This window comes from Thamnophis sirtalis, unplaced genomic scaffold (assembly GCF_051295495.1).
Source record: "Thamnophis sirtalis isolate CommonGarterSnake01/CBP01778 unplaced genomic scaffold, rThaSir2_p1.2 scaffold_1, whole genome shotgun sequence".
Lineage (NCBI taxonomy): Eukaryota > Metazoa > Chordata > Lepidosauria > Squamata > Natricidae > Thamnophis > Thamnophis sirtalis.
In genome coordinates, this window is record NW_028261381.1 from 44,721,915 (window position 1) to 44,741,595 (window position 19,681).

A 19,681-nucleotide genomic window follows, 5' to 3' on the forward strand; every position below is an offset into this window, starting at 1 on the left:
GAAAAGCACACTGACTATATATGTATACTTTTCTGTTATACCACTTTTTTTCTACTAAAAAGGGGGAGAAAAAATAAATATGTATATTGAAAAAGAATTATAAATACCATCAACATTAAAGGAGCTTGGCTCAGAAGCTGAAATACCTCAAGTAAATGAGATCAAGAGTGGGACGTAGAGGAGAAAGGTAAGTGAAGAAGAGAGGGATAGAAGAGAGGACAGGACGAGGAAGAGGAGGAGAGAAAGGAGGAGTGGAAAGGGGAGAGAGAAGAAGGAGAGAGGAAGGGGAAGTAGAGAAGAGAAGGATGACAGGGAAGAAAGGAGGTAGGGAGGGGGAGGAGAGAGGGAGATGAAAGTGATGGACAAAGTACGTATATGGTGTATGGAGAGCAGAAGTGCCAATAATTGTTTTTGGGAGTTGGTAAGATGAATTGATGTAAACATTTAATAATACAATGTGATATTGGCTATGTAATAGTATACATGTAATTATATGTTATGAAAATGGAAAAATAAAAAAGCTTTAATAAAAGAAAGAAAGAAATGGTAATTATATGACCCTAGGATGCTACAAAACTGTTATGAACACAGTCCGGTGGCCAAGAAACTGAATTTTGATCACAGGATCGTGGGGATCTTGTGTTTGTTGTAAGTATGAGGATCAGTTATAAGGTACTTTTTTCAGTGCCATTGTAACTTTGAACAGTAACTAGATAGTTACTATCTGTACAGGTAGTCCTTAACTTACAACAGTTCGTTTAGTAGCGACTGTCCGGCACTTAAAAAAGTGATTTGTAACACCATTTTTTCACATTTATGACTATTGCAGCATCCCCATGGTCACATGATTTACATTCGAATGCTTGACAACTGATTCATATTTATGATGACTGCAGTATCCCGGGATCATATGATCATCTTTTGTGACCTCTGACAAGCAAAGTCAATGGGGAAGACAGATTAACTTAACAACTAAGTTACTAATTTAACAATTCCAGAGATTCACTTAACAAATGTGGCAAGAAATGTTGTAAAATGGGACAAAACTCACTTAACAAATTTCTCACTGAGCAACATAAATTCTGCGCTCAGTTGTGGTCATAGGTCAAGGAGTACCTACATGTATTTCTTTTGTTGTATTTAAATTTGTTTCGAGAGTTCAATTTCTTTTTCCAAAAAAATAATAAAAAGTTCTGCGTGTTTCTTCAGTGCTTAGTATTCTGTTCCAAAAAGGTTTTGTGAGATCCCACACAAGGTGTGGCACTTTCCTAACAGGTAGTTATGAATATAGCCTACTTGTTAGGATAACTGAGAAAATAGCAGCAGTCTGCTTTGGATTGTTATTGAACATATAGCTATTTATGCACGTGCAAGACTTCATACTAAGTGTAGCTGACAGGGAAATGTTGAGAGCAAATGTATCACTTGCTTTTGGGGGTAAGCATAATTACATTGAGAACTGCATTGCATGATCTTTTTTTTTTTTTTTTGGTAAAGTAGGCGATTTTTTATGTGAATATATTCTGCAGTATATTAAAGAAAAAGAAATTGGGTATAAAGTAATTGGCTGCTAGATGTGTCTACAGCAGTGGTGGGTTGCAGGCAACACGCCCTGGTACGGGTGCACCGATGCCTGCCGGGAGCACCGGGTACCGTTCTGGTATGGTGCTCTGGAGGGCCCGCCCGCTGCCCTTACCTGTATCTGAGCTCTTTGGCACTTCTGCACAAGGAACGTACAGCACTTGCGCAATGCTCTGCAGAACAGCTGGAGCATCCCGGAGGCATCCCGGAGCATCGCAGGAAATAAGGATGCATGTGCACTCTGCACACATTCATGTGGTGGCTGCCGGGGCCCGTTGCACCCTACTGATTGCACCGGGATCTGGAACCCACCACTGGTCTACAGGCCTAGCTAAAGCCTATAGTGGAGGGCCAGGTGTTCCTCTCCTGTATTTTTTCTATGTTTATCAAAGATTTGAACTTTCAGATGATACTGAAACATTTTTAAAGAAATTGGTTCTTAAAGTGTAGATTTTATATATCCGTATACTGTGATTACTTCAAGTAACATTGAACTGGCACATATTACACATTTGCTCACGAGCTGCATTGGTTGCCAGTCTGCTTCCAGGTCCAATTCAAGGTGCTGTTTTTGACCGTAAAAGGCCTTCATGGTATGGGACTGCAGTGTCTGAGGGATCGTCTCCATCTGTCCCGCAGAGGTAGGCTGCGAACGGGTTTCATCTGATGGGACCCAGGAGACAGGCCTTTTCTGTTGTGGCCCCCACCCTGGAATATTGTCTCATTGTTCCTGTGGAATAGGCTGCATCCTTGACGTTTTTCCAGGAGTCCCTTAAAACATGGTTGTGTGAGCAGACCAGGCAACAGTGATTTGATGAAATGCCTGCCTTGTTTTTAATATCAATTTTCTCTACCATGTTGTTAATAATATTGTTCATGCCCTTTAACTGTAGCTGTTTTAACATTTTTATTTTATAATTGATTTTATTGTAAAATCACTTTACTGTGAGATGGGTGGCTATATTAATTTGATGAATGAATGAATGAGTTTTACTTCATGATAGAATATGTCATTCTTTGACAGGATGAAGGGTCAGCAATTCATTTTGACTTGTGTACCTTCTCTCATGCGTCTCATGCATTTTTGCTTTTCATGGCTCCAGATCTTAAAGAACTTTTTGGTAGTTTCCTAATTATTGTGGTACATTAAATTTATGTATTACATAGTTTATTATATATTTTATTTTTTTCTTAATTAATATAGTGCTTAACTGTCTATCACACAGAATGGCATGTACTTACAAAAAGGAAAGCATTGTTTCAGAAATCTATGCAAAAACAATTATTAGATATGAGAGAACAAACAAGTTCTCTTTTTTAAATACTTAGTTATAAGCAGATTCATTTAAGAAGGTTAAGTCAATATTTGAGATGAAAAGCATACATTTTATTTATAAATAATTTCTAAAAAACATTCATTTTTTTCCTTAGCTGGAAATTGGAAAGTTGGAATTGGGCATAGAAAGAAATATATTTAGTACCTATTAGTATGTTTACATTGATAAGTCTCAGTGCTGTATGTCTTAGCAAGCAAAAGAAATAAATGCAATGGTTAGAGATTTTCTCAAAATTCTTCAAAAACCTTTGGATAAACTTTTTCCCCCTTTAAAATTAAATCTGCTACTAAATAGTTTATACAATAAAGTATGTAAAAAATTATAAATTCTCCTGGCAAATGAAAAAAAGCTATTTCCACAATATTTACTACATGCAATGGTAAGACTAACAGAATATTATCTCATAAAATAATTTTGAATTAAAATAATAATCATTGGAAAAGATCAATTGAAAAATTTAATATTATAAGAAGGACTATATTGCTTTATCAAACCTTACTAGGATTCCTAAAACAAAAAAGACTTGCAGCCATTGTAGACCTAGAGAAAATGTGTAATAAATATGTAAGAAGCAAATTTATTAACTTGGTTCCAGCCTATTATGAGAATGAGGCTAACTGAAGACTAACTTTCCATACATAGGGATGATCAATCAAAAGGTACCCTGTTGATCCTCATAAATCTCCCTACAGAAGGCTTTTTTCTTCTTGCTCCACAGGCTTTCTGCCTGCTGCTCCTCCTGTCAGATTGATTCTGAAAAGAATCCTTGATGTCATCGTCTTTGCACTTGTACTTAAGCCAGCTTTTCTCAGGGGGACTAGTTGGCAGGGAACATGCTGATTAGGGAGTCATTAGGACATGTGTTGTCTGAATCTATTTCTAAAAAATGGAGATTCCTATTAGCGGTGCTGAGAGCAGAATATTCAGAGCTCAAGAAAGGATGCTTCAAGAGGGGCTTCCCTGGCTTGGAAGAAACAGAATGTGCGCTTTTGATCCCGAGCTCTTGAATTTCAAGGCAAAGTATGATTTGAGAGAACTTGACAAATGTCTACCTTAAATTTAAAGGGATTTAATCTTGCCTTACAGATAGAAATTTTATAGGCTGACATGTGTGGAATATAACTTTAATCACCTATCAGAGTAACACATATTGGACTTTACATGCTTATTTTTTCTTTGATTTTAAGGTGCCAAAAGGATATCAAGGACTATGCTGTTTTGCATGGTCCTGTTTACACAGATAGCTGAGGAAGTCCAAGAATACCAGTGTAGTTCATCTGAGCAATTGCTATATTACTGTATATGTATATGGCCAGTGGTCATGCATGATATAAGTGCCAGAGAACATACAGTAACTGGACTAATGAAGGATAATGTTAATGTACTCTCCTGCTGTCAGTCTTGTGAAATAGTCTAGCCAAGAAGAACAACCAAAAGTATTAACTCTGTCTTTTTTGTAAGGTTACATTAACAAAACCTTGCAAGTTTGAAAGTACATCTCTCTCCTCCTCTTATCTTTATTGTCCAAGAAACTAGGGATGGTCCATTTTTGTCCCTCTCCCATTCCTTCTGTGAGCTTAGCTGCTTCTTCTTCTTCAACCATTGTGTAATCTCTGAATCTTCTCCCTCTCCCAAAGCATTCCCATATATCAGTCCACTGTTGTTTACCATATCCATAAAATTTGTGAGTGCTTCTCATATAGAAAGTATTTGTCATATGCTGTGATTCATGATTCATTAATGATTTCTTGAAAGAGTCATTTAATCAGGTGGGATTTTCTTATGGAATTTGCTAGGATTTAGATTTTCAATTGTGAGAAATCAATTTTATTAGAACTGTTTTCTTTTTAACAAGATGCTAAAGCTCACTTTGAATCTTGTGACACAAGTTAAAGGAAGAAATGTGTGGTCTCGCTGTAGAATGCAATCTAGAGAAAGAAAAACCTGTTTATTTAAACACTACGCACAACCCAAACTGGTTTTGCACATGTGGTGCTGAGACCTGGCCTTATAGCTGGAAGGGACCACACTGATAAATTAAAAGTCCTCACAGGCTATAAAGAAATACCTGACATGCTATGAGCTGTTTTGGGGCTAGAAGAGGGAAGTAGTACTGAGGCTGGCAATAGTAATAAGTCTCGGAGACGCTTGTCATCACATTTTTTTGGGTAGTGGCAATGGTGAATTTATTACTTACAGTTGGCAAGCTGCATAATGCTGCATGTGTTGTGTAGGCCTGGTTTATACCATTCAGTCCCTTAAACAAAGAATCCTGGTAGTATTAGAATTATTGAAAATATGGCCGAGGAAGCAAATAGTGCTGAAGAATATGACTGACAAATCATAAATTCCACAGTGATATATAAATGTTATCCTTAATGATGAGTGCAAAATGAGCAGCCATTTACCCTTCCCTTCTTTCCATAGGGAAAAGTTATCTGTGGCTCGGCTACAGCAAGAAGTTGCCCGCAGTAAGAGTGACGGAACAATGGTAAGTTTTGGCAATCCTCCAATTTGTATTTACAGTTGCATTGCAGTTAAACCTTCAATCATGCTGCCTTTGATAGCAAATGCAGCATTTTGCACTAAATGCAGTCAAATGTTTATTAAGGCCTCTCTCTCTCTCTCTCGCTCTCTCCCCTATCCCTCCTTCCCCCCTTTTCTCTTTCTCCCTCCTCCCCCTCCTCTCCTTTTTTTTTTGAACATCATAATGTGGAAAAGGTAAAAATCCTGGGAAAATGTTATCAGGAAAAATACTGATTTCCCTTCTGATGACCAAGTGAAAAATCATAATAATTAAGTACATGAATAGACAATTAGAGCTTGGAATTAGATACACTTGATTAGTAATTAATCACCCATTACTGGCAATTGACAAAGAAAGCCATGAAAATACTTGAAAGATTGCTTTTGCTAATCCTTAGTCTTAAACCCATTCAGATTTTTTGTTCTTGTGAGATTCATTTACAGTACAGCATTAGAAAGTTACATTGCAAAATTAGCATTGGTAATCACAGTATTAATTTAACAAGATTTAAATTTTTCATGAACCTTATTTGCACTTTTAGTTTTATGCCCTCACTTTGTGAATGAGGTCTCCTTGCGCTGAGCTGAAGGATCATATGAAGATAAAAGCTTGATTCAATATAATGATAAATCAGGATTTAGCACTATCTGGATGGACCTCTGTGAGGCTGAATGAAGCCCAAATCGTTCATGCTTTCCTTTCTGTCTTTTTATATGGTCAGAAGGAGGATTCAGTTACTGTGATTTGTGTACATATAAGCCAGAGAACATTCATTAAAACAAACCAAGTTAGGTTTTTCAGTCCAATTAGCATTTATTTTAAACTCAATTGCCTGGTGTGTAGTCTATAATAAACTAGAAGTTGTAGACATTGGGTCCTGATCATACCCTTCTTTGAGCTATGTTGTAAAAGAGATAACCTAGAGACTTTGCTGGATCTACAGTATCATTCATGTGACATAACACTGAATACAATCATGGCCAAAATTCTAGAGTTGGTTTGTTATAATTTTAAATTTAATGAGACCAATAATTATTTCATATATGTATGTGCCTAACTGCATCTACATAGCCCTTTTTGCTCTGCGAGGATCTGGCTTCTAACAATAACAACAAAATTAAACAAAAAAAGGGGGAAAGGGATAAAGAAAAAAGCAAAACCCAAACAGTTTAACATGTAACAGTTAAAAACCTGGTGAAACAGATGCAGTTTACAGACCTTCTATACACCAAGATAATAGGGGATAAAGACAACTTCTGAAGCATCCCTTTTTCCTGATAGATGAATTTAATAGTTTTTTATTGGTTAACATTATTTTTCTAAATAGTTTTGTCTGTCCCTCTGATGTATTTTGAAATTTAATATTTCACTTATCTATGTCATTTGGCATTTGTCCTGTACCAGTCTATTCAGCTGAGGCTAAAATTGATTGTGGAAAAAAGTATCACAAAACAAGTGGGGAAAAAAATCTAATAAAAATTGAATGGAACATGCTGTCTCTTTGTTTCCAGTATCATAATCATAAATATGATTTTGTGACATTTCAAGGATCCTTAAAATGATGCCTATCCATAAAGCTGAATACTAATCACTATATAGTATAAATGGCCAAGCATAAATTTAATTCAAAATTAATTTCTCCTTTGAATATAATATTTTGAGCAAAATAAGCAGTAGTAGAATTACAGGTACTCATTGATTTACAACTATGTGTTTAGCAATTGTTCAAAATTACAACAGCACTGAAAAAAGTGACTTACAACTGGTTCTTGCAGTCTCAATTGGAGTTGCAAGACGAAGACTGGCTGTAATTTAGATATATCGTTTTGCATTTATTTATCCCACAATAAAGCTAAGTTTTTTCTGAGGCATAAGTTTGTATCCCATGTTTATTATAATGGAAGAGAGCTTATGCATCTTTGAAATACATTTGAGAAGCTATAACAGATTTCCTAGAGACAAAGATGCACAGTTTCTGAGTGTCTGAGTTACTTGTCTTCATACATGACTGAGACATCACCCTCGCCTTGCCCTACTTCAGTTTACTGTAATAAAAACAGCTTTAGCAGCTGAGTTTTTAATTATAACCAGTACCTTTCATAGTTCAAGCATTTATATGGCCTGTCCTCAGCACGGCCAGTGATGCTAATGCTAGTGATGCTAATGCTTCTATTTCTTAGTTCCCAGACAATATTATATTGGTGATAGAACTTGCCACATCAGGTGGTAAAAAGTTCAAAGGCTGAATTTTCATGTCTCAATGAATGCTTATTGTCAGAGGCATTAAGAACACTGTCTCTCCTATTCACTATTTTTCTGCAAGAACATCACTAATAGCCCTATTGCAAATGGGAATCCAAACCATAATTCTGTTCTCTAAATTGGAAGTACTAGCTTAATCTGACAAAGGCATTTAGATTGGACTCTCTCTGTGTGCGTTTCGACCAGTTAGCGGCATCCTTGATTTCTGGTCTCAAGGAAAAGGGGTTCAATTTGTCAATTTTGCTGTCTTGGTATTCTGGTACTTTTTTAAAAGCTCTGGAGAAAATTTCAAGTGCCAGGAAAAAGGGTCTGTGAAGATCCTATCTTTGGGCATTCTGGCCCAATTATTCATCCAGCTTATGAAATCAAAAAAGGATGAAGAAGAATATTCTGGTATGTTATGCCAGATAAAACTGATATCCTTCAACTTTACTTTTGAAATCCTTGTAAAAGGCTATTCTAATAGGCGTGAGGAAGCCCTGATTTGATTTCTGTGGGACTTGTCTCTCCGTGCAGCTGCTCTACAGTTGGTGGTACATTAGGCCTTTAGTTCTACTTGAGATTCTTTGCTGTTATCACATTCAGATCTGAAGATTTTCAAGAGCTTTTAATGTTTTTTACTTTATTTTGATTCTGTAAATCTCTCCAGAATTTTCAAGAACCATTATAAATAAATAAAAGGGTAACAAGAATAAGAAAAGTGTTGTGTCCTAATAGCAATAACTATTCAGTAGTTTCAAGTAACAAAACATTCTGTTATAAAACATGATACAACAATAAATGTATTCAGTATTGGTGTGGGAAAAATGTCCACTTAAATTAAGAACCAGAGGGTTTTGAGATATATGCAACAAAGTATCTTTTATTGCCATGCTCAACTATAGTGGTCACGGGGATCTCACCCAAGGTTGTAGAAGAGAGTTTTTAGATTAAATTATTTTGGTTTATTACTTAGAAATGATAAAGAAAGAATAAAGAATACTTCTGATAATACATTGAGATGACTGTAGGACATCACCCCTGCATTCATCTAACATAGTTCTGGCTATAAGATAAATGCATACAATTGGGAATTTGTCATGATCCATATTTCAGCACAAATCATTTTTTCTGTTTGATAGCCTTTGTCTAAATGAAGCATTTTAAATGTCTAGGTGTATTCCTTTAACCTTTATTAACTCTTATCACTTTTTTGTTTATTTTGTAGTCTGTAGCATAAATTACCGCTGTCAAGATCTTTATTTCATAAAGATTAAGCCCAAATCAATTCTTCAATTAGTCTTTTAGGTTGACATAGATTTCAGGAAGGATAGGCCAGAAGTTCTTATTTTGCTGTGTTCCCTGCTGTGGGTTTAAGTGATACAAAGTGATTATCATGGCTTCTACTCTGCATCTGTCTAATTCACACCTGCACCCTTTTGTAAGACGCACAACACTTTAACTGAATATGAGGTCCCAGTTGGCTTGGTTCTTTTTCTTTTTAAAATCCTTGAGCATTAGATTGATTTATGAATGTATCAGATTCTTTGTTAGCATGTAAACTACTAATTAATTTAAAGCTCCTCTGGGAAAAATTAAAGCCCTGGTTAAGACTTTCAACAGGCTCAGATGGTGCTAATAATAGGAAAGCAAGTTATATTAATGAATTTAAGTGTGATCATTCCTATCATATCCCTTCCCCCAAACTACTCCCATATGCGGGGAAAACCTGGACTAAACTACCGTAGATGGAACCAACAAAGAATTAGAAGACGAAGCAACATCTTAAATCTTGAGTTAAATAGTGATTGAGGCTATTTTGGTGGTTGAGTATAATTTTATACTCTTTAAATTAATATTATAATTTATATCCTGGCTAGATGGTATGTGATTAAGAAAAGCTTCCCATACACTTTATAAATGCAGGTTTTTTTAATTAATAATTTTGTTCATGCTTGTTAACACTTTATCGAATTACTGATAATTCTTCGCTACAAATTTGCAATGCATTTATATCCCTTTTAAGTTAGTGAGATATAAATAGTTAAAAAACTTTTCAGAACACGTGCATAACAAACTGAGTTGATTACAGTGGTAAATCTTCCCTTGCCTAATGATATTCCAAACGCTGTCAGAAGAAACTCTGTATGGATTGAGAACCCTGCTCCCCAATTCCCCCAAAGACTTTCAGCTGTACAGACATTGTTCTACTACATGGTGTCCTCAATGTATTACCACAATTGATCACAGTTGAATCTAAAATTTATTCTGCTAAGCAAGGCAGTTAAGTGAGTTTGTTTTATTTTATAACCTTTCTTGCCACAGTTGTTAAGTGTAATTTAACAACTGCTGTTGTTAAATTAGTAACATGGTTTTAAGTGAATCTGGCTCCTCCATTGACTTTGCTTGTTAGAAGCCAGTAAAGGTGCTCACATGACCCTGGTCACTGCAACTGTCATAGGTACATAACAGTTGCCAAGCATCTGAATTTTGATCATGTGACTGGGGATGCCGCAATGATTGTAAATGTGAAAAAACAATTGTAAGCCACTTTTTTCAGTAACTTTGAATGGACACTAAACAAATAATTGTAAGCCAAAGACTACCAAAAAGTTCCCATTGCTTCTGAGACTTTCTGGAAGGAGCTGCTCACTAGAAGAGCCATATAGGGCAATGAGATTACTATTAGTGGATGGGCTTTCATTAGAGTACACAAGTGTTGGTTATGAGTTTCTAGATAAAGCTTATGCTTTCAAATTTTTCTAGACTCGTGGCAATTGCTTTAACTTGTTTTTGTACTTGGCAAGATTTTTTTCAAATAGTTTGCCATTTCTTATGAGAAAGTGCCTGGCCCATGGTCACCCAGTTGGCTGTGTGCCTAAAGTGGGACTATAATTCGCTGTCCCCTGGTTTCTAACCTGGTGCCTTATCCATTACACTAAACTAGCTGGCATGGTGCCTTCATTCATGGTCATCTCATCTCATGATTTAGTCAGCATATTAACATTATTACAGGTAGTCCTTGATTTAGGACCACAATTGAGAGAAGAATTCTGGTTGTCAGTCATTTTCCAGGGCGCTGCTCAGGAGAGTCCAAGCAAGGGTTAAATACAGCCAAACTGCCCAGAGCTGAATTGAAACTTTAAGCCACGCCTCTGGTGCTGATTATCCCCAGATTTTCAATTCAGCTAGCCCAGCTAAGACGCGCTTTAAGTTTCTCTTTATTTAGTTTATTAGCTTGGACTCCCTTGAGCATTTATTGTGAGTATTTTCAGTTTAGGGGTGATCAGGCTGAGTGAGTGTAATTAGATTTCTTTAATTCGTTTCTAACTTGCTCTTCGGTTCTCCGGCATCCTGCTTAACTCCCAGGCACCGCGGGAAACACAGGCAGCTGCTGGGTCAGTTAAGATCCTCGCTGGGGAGGGGGAAAGCCCCACTTGCGGTTGGCATCTGTGCCTTTGGTGGCCGGCGTGCAGGTGCGGTGCCTTAGAGCTCCGGATGGTTTGGTGGCTACTTTTAAAGTAATTAGAGCTCCCAGTCGCCATTTTGTGAGCTATTTGCAGTTTCAGTTTCTGATTTCAACCTCGTGGCAGCTGCATGCAGCCTGATTCACAGCAGGTGCCACGAGGAGCCACTCTTTGTCCGGCCTGGGTGGCAATTAGGTGTATTCCTTTCACCTGAGTGGCAAGGATTGGGGTCACTGGTTACAAGCCTCATTCCTGCAGCACTGTGAGCTGTTAATGCTTGTGCTTTATTCCACCTGCTGGATATTGCTGCTGTGACGACCCCCCCCCCCATCTCTCCAGAGTGTCTGTTGGTTTGCAGGGCTTTGCGAGGTGGTGAGTGGAGGTAGCCCCTAATTATATTTGGTCACAGTTTAATACTGGCTGAGCAGATTCCCAAGGATTCCACCCAGGCAGGGGGTTCCTCCAGGATTTTCTCCAGGCAGGCTGGCATGGCTGCCAGGGAGGCCATCAGGGGCTCCAAACCATACTCCAGGCCAGCCCCTAAGCAGGGATCAGGGCCAGATAAGGATGCATTGTGTCACCAAAAGGCCCTTGAAAAGCAATTCTCCAAGATCCAGCACCAAACGCAGTCCTCCCAATCGGTGTCTCCTGAGGAGCCCGCCATGGAGGTTCCTCCAGCCCAGCCAAGGCCTATTTCAGACAGTGAGAACCAAGGCCGTGAGTTTCCCCCCACAGCTTCTATGTCTAGGGCAGTATCTCCAGGGGCCTCTATGGTGGATCAAACGGATCTTTTTGCTTACTCTTTGGATCTTGAAGAAGGCCCTGCCACGGGCCCTTTGGCCCCTCAGCTCCTGCCTTCAAGGCCTAAACCCAGGGCAAGGACCATGGAAGATCTTGGGCCTGACCTTTCAGTGGAAATGCAGGAAGTTATCAACAGGGCCATTTCCCAGGGCATCGAAGCGGGCATGTTACACAAGGGCAAACGCACCTGCAAAACTAAGCACCTAGAGCTCCAGCTGGTTCCCGAGGTGGCTTCTCCTCCACGTCCCTTGCATTCCCCCCACTCCTCTTCAGGTTCTGAGGCTTTGGACTGGGAGGAGGGGGATGACATTCTGCCTGTTCAAGAGGCTGAATTCTCTGGCTTTTGAATTGCAGCAGTTCAAAAGCCCTCTTCTTCGGGACTATTTAACATTGCAAATTTCAAAACCATTTTGGACAAGGCCAAGCTGGCCACCTGTATGGGGTCCACCCCACCTGTTCAAGCTCCTACTGAACTGAATGATTTGTCTGGGGATTTGTTTGAGGAGCCGGTCTCGGTTCAGGAGAATATTCCTATTCCCAAGATGTTTCTTAATTTGATTCAGAAACAATGGGTTCAGCCTGCTACCATGGCTACTCCCTCTAGTAATCATAAGAGGCTGTATACTGTGGATGCCAGCCTGGAGGATTTACTTAAGCTACTACCTATCGATCCTCCGGTTGCGGCCCTCACCTCAACATATGTGCTTCTGTTTGATCTGTTGGAGGGCCTTAAAGCTGAGGATAAGAAATCGGAGAATGCTTGTCATAAGATGCACCTGGTGACTGCATGGGCAATTAAAACGTCTGCCTCAGCTTCCTTTCTTTCCAGGGCAGCCCTCCTTTGGTTGAGGAAGCTGATGGCGAGGGTTCCAGTTAAGGATACCAAGTTGAGGCAGGAGATTAACAAAATCATGGCAGCCACCGAGTACACTGCCGATGCCACCCTCAGTGCGGCTAAGTTCGCTTCTCGGGCCCTGGCTTCGAAAATTACCACCAGGCATCTCATGTGGCTGAAGCATTGGAATGTTGATATGCGCTCCAAGTGGAAGTTGGTGTCTGCCCCTTTCAAAGGGGTCAAGCTTTTCGTGGAGGTCTTAGACCCTGTCCTAGTGGAAAGTAAGGAAAAAAAGAAGGTGATGCTATCGGTTTCTAAGAAATCCGATAAGAAGGGCTTTTATTCCTATAGGAGGCAGTCCTTTCAGAACTCAGAACCTTCTTCAAGTTCTGCGCAGTCGCATCGCCCATTCCACCAGCAGACGGACAGGTCCCAGGATCGCCAGTCCTTTCGGGACAGGGGTCGCCAGCTATATTACTCCAGACGCCCCCTTCGGGCGGGGGGGGGGAATCTGGCTCCTGTCCCTTCAGGAAGTATAAGTGACTGTCAGGAGTCAGCTCCCATAGGAGGGCGGCTCCAATTGTTTCATGCCCAGTGGGAGCAGGTCACGTCAGACCAGTGGGTGTTGCAAACGATCCGGCTGGGTCTCACCCTAGAATTTCTCTTGCTTTCTCCCCGTCATTTCATCAGGTGTCCCGTCCCCTCGTGCCCAGTCAAAAGATCCCTCATGGAACAGGAAATAAGACATCTCAGGGAGATCAGGGCCATAGAGCCGGTACCTCCAGGTCAGGAGGGGACAGGGTTCTATTCCATCCTGTTTCTGGTTCCCCAAAACTCCGGATGATGGAGGGGGATCCTAGATTTAAAGAGGCTAAATTATCATGTCACTTATCAGAGGTTCAAGATGCCGTCCCTCCAGTCAATCCTGGGCTGCATCAGGCAGGGAGACATTTTATCCTCCATAGACCTGAAAGAGGCCTACCTCCACGTACCCATCCAAAAAGCTCACCACAGATACCTGTGGTTCACCTACGCCGGTCAACACTACCAGTACCGAGCCATGCCATTCGGCCTGTATCAGCCCCAAGGACGTTCACCATGGTCCTCGCAGCAGTGGCGGCGTTCTTCAGGTTGCAACCAGTAAGACTGCACTGCTATTTAGATGATGTGCTCATCCAGCAGGCGGTCGAGGATCTGCAGTACACTATGCAAGTTCTCCGGGGTCACGGCTTCTCCATCAACTTGGAAAAGAGCCATCTTCACCCAATGACCAGGCTTCAGCATCTGGGGGCATAATCGACACTGTTGCCTGCCAGGCAGGTCTTCCTGTTGCCAGAGAGGATGGAGAGCCTCAGGGAGATGGCCATGCAGGTTCGGCGGTCTCGTCATGCCAAGGTAGCTCTGCTGTCACAGCTCCTAGGCAAGATGATATCGTGCCTGTCCATTGTTCCCTGGGCACGCCTTCACTCCCCTCCAGTGGCTCCTGCTGCCCTATCAAAGGGCCAACGAGAGCAGCTCATCACGGCTCGTTCCCGTCTCCGTGAAGGTGTGTCGCTCCCTCAGTTGGTGGTTGTCTCTGGCCCTGAAGAAGGGGTGTCCGTTCAAGGAGCCGACTCAGCTCACCATCACGACGGATGCCAGTCTGTATGGTTGGGGGGCTCACTTCCACGACCAGATTGCTCAGGGCAGGTGGTCTTCGGCCGAGGCAGTGCACAGCATCAACTGGTTGGAGCTGAGGGTGGTCCGGTTGGCCCTGCTTCAGTTTCAGTCGGGCATTCAGGGTCATCATGTGAGGATGCTAATGGACAACGTCGCGACGAAGGCGTACATCATCCGCCAGGGGGGGTACGCGGTCTAGGTCCCTGATGAAAATACTGCGCATGTGCGAAGGAAGATGGCTGCCTGAGCTCACCGCTCAGGTTGGAAGACAGAGAAAATACCCAGTCTGTGCCATTACCGACCGCTGGACCTCTCAAACGGAAGGCTTTGGGAGAGAGGAATCCAGAGCGTCCGGAGGGCTGCCTGCTGGAAAGACATTCTTGGGCGTCCTGGGGCGAGCCTCGGCGGTGTTGAACAACGTGGGACGGTCATCGGGCGCCGTTCCCCCCCCCCCCGTGGATGGTGGCTTTTCAGCTGACAGGCAGCGTTTCTTGCTGGCGTGGACAGAGAGAGGCAGCCGATAGGCAACGTTTTTAGCTGGCGTGGAGCGAGAAAGGCAGAGACAGTCTTGGACGAGCCTCGGCGGTGTTGGACAGCGTGGGACGGCCTTCGGGCGGCGTTTCCCCCCCCCCCCGCGGATGGTGGTTTCTCAGTCAACAGGCAGCGTTTCTATCGGGGAGAGCGGCGTTTTCATCTGGAGGGAGGCTGAAGGAGCCTGCTCCAGTGGCTTGATAATTTCTGGCGAGCGACTGCTGGGCACCCCCCCCCGCCCCCCTCTGCTGCCCCCCCCGCTGCCCCCCCCTCGCCACATGAACAATAGACAGTAATGGCGCCTTCTTAACGAGGCCAACCTACAATCTTGGCCTGAGGGAGCTTTGGCCCTCTCTAATTGCTGGCTAAGAGAGCCTTGCCCTCCCCCCCCCTGCTGCTGGGTGACGTTTCTTTCTTTTTCGGCTTTGGCATTTCAGCTGCTCCTTGTGAGGGATTGAGATTCACGCCGGGCTAGCCATCGCCCCATGGAGAAGGTGGTCAGCCAGGAACAGTACTGGGAGAGAATGGGAGGCTGTTTACATCTACTGCCATTCCAGCTCGGCTGGGCACCCCCTCCTCCCGCTCCCTTCGGCTTGGCCCCTCCTTTCGGTGAATTCTCCCCCCCACCTGGTTGCTGCTGCTGCAGGGCCTTCTACAGGGCCTTCTGCTGTTCGACATCTGACTCTTTTTTGAGCGCGGCTTCTGGACTGCATTTCCATCTGGCACGGCCACTGCTACCTGATACCACCCTGGACTTCTGGCCTCAGAGAGCGCCACCATTAGATGAGCGGGGGTACTGCAGTATGCAAGAAAGCCCCCTGCTTCCTTCAACTACTCTGGACTTTCTGGATTTTCCCAGAATCTGTCTGTTGCAGAGCCATCTGCTGAGAACTATTTGGCTCTCCCTGAACTCGCACTTTAACAATTTCCTTCTTTTTTTTCTCCCTTTTCCTTCTATCTTTAGTATGTTGAGTATATGGGATTGTATGTAAGTGTGTGAGTGACCCACTTTTATTGTTATTACTGTTGCATTTGTGTATTTTAATAATTACGTGGGGACTGGTTGTGTGAGTGTCTGAGTATGCTTGGCTCGGAGGACCTGCTAGGGAAGGCGGGGGGTACCGGGGTGGTTGGGGGGACTACGGCCACGGGAGTGGGTCGGAGCATTGCGGTCGTGACAGGGAGAGGCAGATACGGCGGGGACCTTAGGGCTAGCCATTACCGGGGAAGGAGGGTTCGCTACATTACAGAGATCCCTCCTTCCGGCCCTTTGAGTCCCACTCCAAGACCAGATGGCGCGAGTAGCCAGGACCCTGGTCTCAGGCTGCTGTTGCTAAATGCCAGGTCTGTTATCCACAAGGCTCCCCTCGTCCGGGACTTAATTGTTGACGAGAGGGCAGACCTGGCATGTATTACTGAAACCTGGCTGGGCACAGAAGGAGGAGTCCCCCTTGTAGAGATGTGCCCAGAGGGATTTCAGGTGCTTCATCAGCCGAGAGCCCAGGGAAGGGGTGGCGGTGTGGCTATTGTAATCCGGGAGTCTCTGTTACCTCGTAGGGTCCCTGCTCCGGAGCTTGTCGGGTGTGAGTCCCTGCTGATAAAGTTGGACCTCAAGGGTCAAGTGGGTTTGCTGCTAACGTACCTGCCTCCCAACTGCGTTGCAGCATCCCTCCCCTCGCTCCTCGAGTCAGTAGCCGAGCTGGCAGTTGAGTTCCCTAGGCTTATAGTTCTGGGGGACTTCAATTTGCCATCGCTCGGTGAACGCTCTGATGGGGCGCAGGAGTTCATGGCTTCCATGACAGCCATGGGCTTGACCCAGGTAATTCGGGGCCCAACCCATGCAGCGGGTCACATGCTCGACCTCGTATTCCTCTCGGAGCAGTGGATGTGTGATCTTGGTCTGAGGGGTAATGAGATCATACCCCTGTCGTGGTCAGACCACTGCCTACTGAGGCTTGACTTCCGGAGGCCAAACCCCCACCGTAGGGAGGAGGAACCGACCAGGTGGTTCCGCCCCAGGCGACTTATGGACCCATTGAGGTTCCAGACGGAGCTTGGGGTCATTCCTGATACTCTCGCCCACAGTTCGGCGGAGACTCTGGTTGCCGCCTGGCATTCGGCGGCGTCGGAGTCTCTTGATCGGATTGCGCCACTACGGCCCCTCCGGGTCAGTGGATCCCGGAGGCCCCCTTGGTTTACCGAGGAGCTCCGGGAGAAGAAACGCCGGAGGAGATGCCTAGAGCACCAGTGGAGGTCCGATAAGTCCGAGGCGAACCGAGCACTTCTAACCACCTGCACCAAGGACTACGTCCGAGCATTAAGAACTGCCAAAAGATCATACATTTCTGCCTTGGTTGCGTCTGCCGAGTCACGCCCAGCCGCCCTGTTTAGGATAACCCGCTCCCTCCTTAACAGGAGGGATGCGGGAGACCCCTTGCAGGGTAGGGCTGAGGACTATGCTCAATTCTTGGCGGACAAAATAGCTCGGTTTCGGTCGGACTTGGACTCCACCGCAGTAGATCCAGCCGAGACACAGGAGGACCGCTTGGCAAATCATCTCTGGGTTGAGTTCCAGGATGTTGCCTCTGGGGATGTGGACAAGGCCATTCGAGCTGTAAGTGCCTCCACCTGTATTCTGGACCCGTGTCCCTCCTGGCTGGTTGCCAACAGCAGGGAGGTGACACATGGCTGGATCCAGGCGGTCGTGACCGCCTCCCTTCGGGAGGGGCACTTCCCCGCCGTACTTAAAACGGCGGTGGTGAGACCCCTCCTGAAGAAACCATCCTTGGATCCAGCCATTTTAAACAACTTTCGTCCTGTCTCCAACCTCCCCTTTATCGGGAAGGTTGTTGAGAAGGTGGTGGCCTTCCAGCTTCAACGGGCCTTGGAGGAAGCTAGTTATCTTGACCCCTTCCAGTCCGGCTTCAGACCTGGTTACAGCACAGAAACCGCTTTGGTCGCATTGACCGATGATCTCTGGAGGGCCAGAGATGGAGGCTATGCATCCATCCTGGTTCTCCTTGACCTCTCAGCGGCTTTCGATACCATCGACCATGGTATCCTTCTGCGACGACTGCGGGAGGTGGGAGTGGGAGGCACTGTTTTACAGTGGTTCTCCTCCTACCTCTCGGACAGGTCGCAGTCGGTGTTGGTCGGGGGGCAGAGATCGTCCCTGAGGCCCCTAACGTGGGGTGCCACAGGGTTCGGTCTTATCCCCCCTACTATTTAACATTTACATGAAACCGCTGGGCGAGATCATTCGGAGGCACGGGATAAAATACCACCAATATGCGGACGATACGCAACCGTATCTGTCCGCCCCGTGCCAACTCAATGAAGCGGTGGACGTGATGAACCAGGGTCTAGAGGCCGTTAGGAACTGGATGAGCGCTAACAAACTGGTACTCAACCCGGACAAGACCGAGTGGCTGTTGTGCTTCCCTCCCAATAATTTGGCTAATGTACCAACACTTAGGCTGGGGGGTCAAATTTTACACCCCTCAGATAGGGTCCGCAACTTAGGAGTCCTCCTGGACCCACAGCTGACTTTTGACCACCAGCTGTCAGCTGTGACCAGGGGGGCATTTGCCCAGGTTCGCCTGGTCCGCCAGTTGCGGCCCTACCTAGACCGGGAGGCTCTCACAACAGTCACTCGAGCCCTTGTGATCTCTAGGCTGGAATACTGCAATGGGCTCTACATGGGGTTGCCCTTGAAGTGCATCCGGCGACTACAGTTAGTCCAGAATGCAGCCGCGCGAGTGATAGTGGGCGCACCGCGGTTCGCCCACGTTACACCTGTCCTCCGCGAGCTGCACTGGCTACCTGTTGGTCTCCGGGTGCGCTTCAGGGTACTGATGACCACCTTTAAAGCACTCCATGGTAGTGGATCTGGGTACTTGAGAGACCGCCTCCTGCCGATTACCTCCCTTCGACCAATTCGATCGCACAGACTGGGCCTCCTCCGAATCCCATCTGCCAGTCAATGCCGACTGGCGACCACACGGAGGAGAGCCTTTTCTGTTGCAGTTCCGACCCTGTGGAACGATCTCCCCGCTGAGATCCGTACCCTCACCACCGTCCAGACCTTCCGCGCAGCCCTCAAGATCTGGCTCTCCCAGCAGGCCTGGGGATAGGTTCCTAATTCACCCGCCCGAGTGTTTGATTGTTGAACGAAAGTTGTGTTTTACTATTTTTTTTCTTTGTTCACATTTTGTTTTGTTTTTGATGTTGCACTTCCCTCCCTTGTGATTGTAAGCCGCCCTGAGTCCCCTCAGGGAAAAGGGCGGCCTATAAATTTTAATAAATTCAAATTCAAATTCAAATTCAAATGTCGGAAGCCGACGACCTACGTCGGTGGGCGGAACTCCATCTGCTGTCCATTCAGGTGGAGCACATCTCCGGCACGGTGAACACCCAGACAGACTGGCTGAGCAGGGTGACTGTCGATCACTCGGAGTGTTGCAGCAGATTGTGGTTTGTAATCTACTTACGAAAAAGCAGGACTTGAGACCACGAAAGTGAGAGAAACAGGTTTATTGGATGCATCGAGTTCAGCGTGTTCACACACCAAAATCTGAACTGAACTGAGCTCTGCCCAGGATCCTACTTTTATGCCGTGTTCCACACGGTACATTCTCAAGGCGTTTCCATACACGAGACAAGCATGACATTTTAAAAGGGGAAGTTCACTTGGACTGTTACA

At 44.5% G+C, this 19,681-nt stretch overlaps 1 protein-coding gene across 5 annotated transcripts in view; it reads left to right on the plus strand.

The window, feature by feature from the left end:
- The window catches only part of NCKAP5 (NCK associated protein 5), a 615,409-nt gene that overhangs the window by 222,986 nt on the left and 372,742 nt on the right, over nt 1-19,681 (plus strand). For all 5 annotated transcript variants that reach the window (XM_014075805.2, XM_087711234.1, XM_014075806.2 and 2 more), the window contains one exon: nt 5,346-5,409. In XM_014075805.2, the coding sequence (XP_013931280.2) occupies nt 5,346-5,409 (64 nt within the window). The remainder of the gene's footprint in view (nt 1-5,345; nt 5,410-19,681) is intronic.